This window comes from Vidua macroura, chromosome Z (genome assembly GCF_024509145.1).
Source record: "Vidua macroura isolate BioBank_ID:100142 chromosome Z, ASM2450914v1, whole genome shotgun sequence".
In the NCBI taxonomy this organism is placed as follows: Eukaryota; Metazoa; Chordata; class Aves; order Passeriformes; family Viduidae; genus Vidua; species Vidua macroura.
The window spans coordinates 67,560,481-67,562,670 of NC_071611.1; the positions used below are offsets into that span (position 1 = coordinate 67,560,481).

The window sequence follows — 2,190 nt, forward strand, 5'->3', positions numbered from 1 at the left end:
ATTTGCCTTGAGCCCTTTGCTTCTTTTCCCTGAACCCTGATCCCCATCCTCAGGCAATGGCCCCCAGAGCCCTTTCCAGAGCTGCAACAAAAGCTCCCTCAGCCATGCGAGTTAAAAGAGTTAAAAGATAGTGATAGAGTCTAGTCTAAAAAAAATTACAAATTCTTCCACCTGTTTGCAAAAGTTGCCACAAATTCTCCAGTTTATTAAAACAAAACCAAAAAGAGATCATTGCAGAGGGACTAAAATTTCATCCCATTTATTGTAACGCTTGGGAGGATTTTAGTAAAGAGAGGTGGCAGCTCTCTGGCCCAGCCGGTGCTGCTGGCAGAGCTGGCTGCTGCCTACTCAAGGCTCAGGTAGGCACCTGAGCTGCCTCGCTGCACGGCCAGAGCCATCTCGATGCTGCAGTGCCGGCCAGAGGCGCCGCTCAGCCGGAAGCTGCAGGATTTGCCGGAGGGCAGCGCCGTGAGCCGGCAGTGGCGCGAGTGCGGCAGGAGCAGCCAGGCCGACGCCACCAACGTTTGCACCCAGCAGGTGACTTTCTCTGGGTCCAAGTAGGAGCCCGTGCAGAGGGTATCCATCAGGTACCACTCCTGATCCCTGGGCAGCTGGCCACCAGAGGCGTGGAGAAAGCACGTGTGCCCCAGCAGCTGATCCCCGGAGCACAGGCACTCCAGCGCCACACGGATGCGCCGGGCTGGCAGCCACTTCGTGCTCTCCGGGCTGAAGGAGTGGCCGGGCGGTGGCCGCAGGATGACCAGCGTGCGGTAGGTGCTGCTGCTCTCCTGGACGCTGCAGGCTGCAGGGCCAGTGTCCGTCCCAGTGGCTGGGTGCAGCTCCGGCATGAAGTTCCTCCGGGAGAGCACTCGGCAGACACCGAGGACCTCCTCCACCAGCTCCTGCAGCACCTTCGCGCTGGGCAGGCCCTGCTGCAGAACCAGAGAACAGCAGAGCTTGGGAGTGACCTTTAAGGACCGTCCAGTGTGACCCCACAGCAACGAGCAGGGACATTCTCAACTAGATCAGGCTGCTCACAGCCCGCTCCAGCCTTATCCTGGATGTGCCCATTGGTGATGGGCTGGGCACAGCCAAAGTGCTGCCAGCCCTGCCTGCACCCTCGATCTTCTTATGCTCACTGACCTCCTCCATGCTGGATCCCTCCTGCCACGTCCTGCTGGCAGAGCCACGCTTTCTTCTCCTGACCAGACAGCAGCCCATAGCAAGAACCAGAACCAGGGCTGCTGCACTGACCCAAAGAAGCCACTGCTTTTCCAGTGCAGAGCAGAGCAGGGCTTCCATGATGCCACTGTTCCCCTCAATATCCTGCAGGAGCCGAATCATCTCCTGGTGCAAATATTCCTCACGCTCCAGCATCCGTTTAACTTCACCCTTATCAATTCTTATGTTCACCTTCAGCCCAGCGGGGGTGGCTAACAGGGCCAGGATGAAAGCCACTGTTGGAGACATGGCCTGGTGGGAGGAAGGGGTCTCAGCACATCTGGCTGGGAGGGAGCAGGGGGCTGGTGGCACCTGGAATGTCCCCAGAGCCTCTCTGGGCACCTGCCACGCTGACAGGCCCAAGCCCCTCTTGCCCCAGCCCTGAGGACAGTGCCCTGCCCTGAGGGTCCCAGCTGTCATTCTGGCCTTAAACCCCCAGGGCATCTTTCCCAGCCCCCATCCAGCCCAGCATTCCCCCTGCGTGTGCACTCACTGGCTGCCAGAATCCAACTGCCCCGTGCTGCCCCTGGACACAGGTGCCAGCATGACCTGTCCTCTGTGATGTCACAGCCAGCAGGACCATGTCACTCAGCTGGCAAGCTGGCTGTGCCCCTGCTCACAGCTGCCACTGTGACCCATGCCCTGGCATGTCACAGCCCCAGAGCCACACGTCCCGGCCCACAAGCCCCAGCCTTGGTCCCCACTGCCAGCCTCAGCGGCTCCTGGGCATCCTCACCCTGAGTGCAAAGCCAGCCACAGGAGCCCCCCAGGACGCTCTGGATCCAGGCTGCAGACACCCTAAAGCCATCCCTGAAAGGGACATGGATGGGGACTGGAGCTGCATCTTCCAGTGCTCACCACTCCTGACTGCCCTCCAGGTGAACCCAAACTTCACCTGCTGCACCTTGAGCACATTTCCTCTCCTCCTGTCCCTTGTTTCTTTGGAGAAGAAATCCATCCTCATCCAGC

General features: G+C 59.6%; 1 protein-coding gene across 1 annotated transcript; it reads right to left on the minus strand.

Annotated features, from left to right (window-relative positions):
* Positions 1-243: 243 nt before the first annotated feature.
* LOC128821595 (inositol 1,4,5-trisphosphate receptor-interacting protein-like 1) lies at positions 244-1,752 on the minus strand. Its single transcript, XM_054002786.1, has 3 exons — positions 1,715-1,752; positions 1,144-1,473; positions 244-932 (listed from the first exon to the last, which is right to left on the minus strand). Exons 2-3 carry the CDS (start codon positions 1,468-1,470, stop codon positions 345-347), a joined length of 915 nt encoding a protein of 304 aa, XP_053858761.1. The 5' UTR covers positions 1,471-1,473; positions 1,715-1,752; the 3' UTR covers positions 244-344.
* Between the last annotated feature and the right edge of the window lie 438 nt (positions 1,753-2,190).

Coding starts and splice junctions, on each gene's coding strand:
- LOC128821595 (XM_054002786.1), bottom strand. CDS start 1,470: ATGTCTCCAACAGTGGCTTTCATCCTGGCCCTGTTAGCCACCCCCGCT. Junction 933..1,143: donor AGGGATCCAGCATGGAGGAG/GTCAGTGAGCAT, acceptor CTGGTTCTGCAG/CAGGGCCTGCCCAGCGCGAA.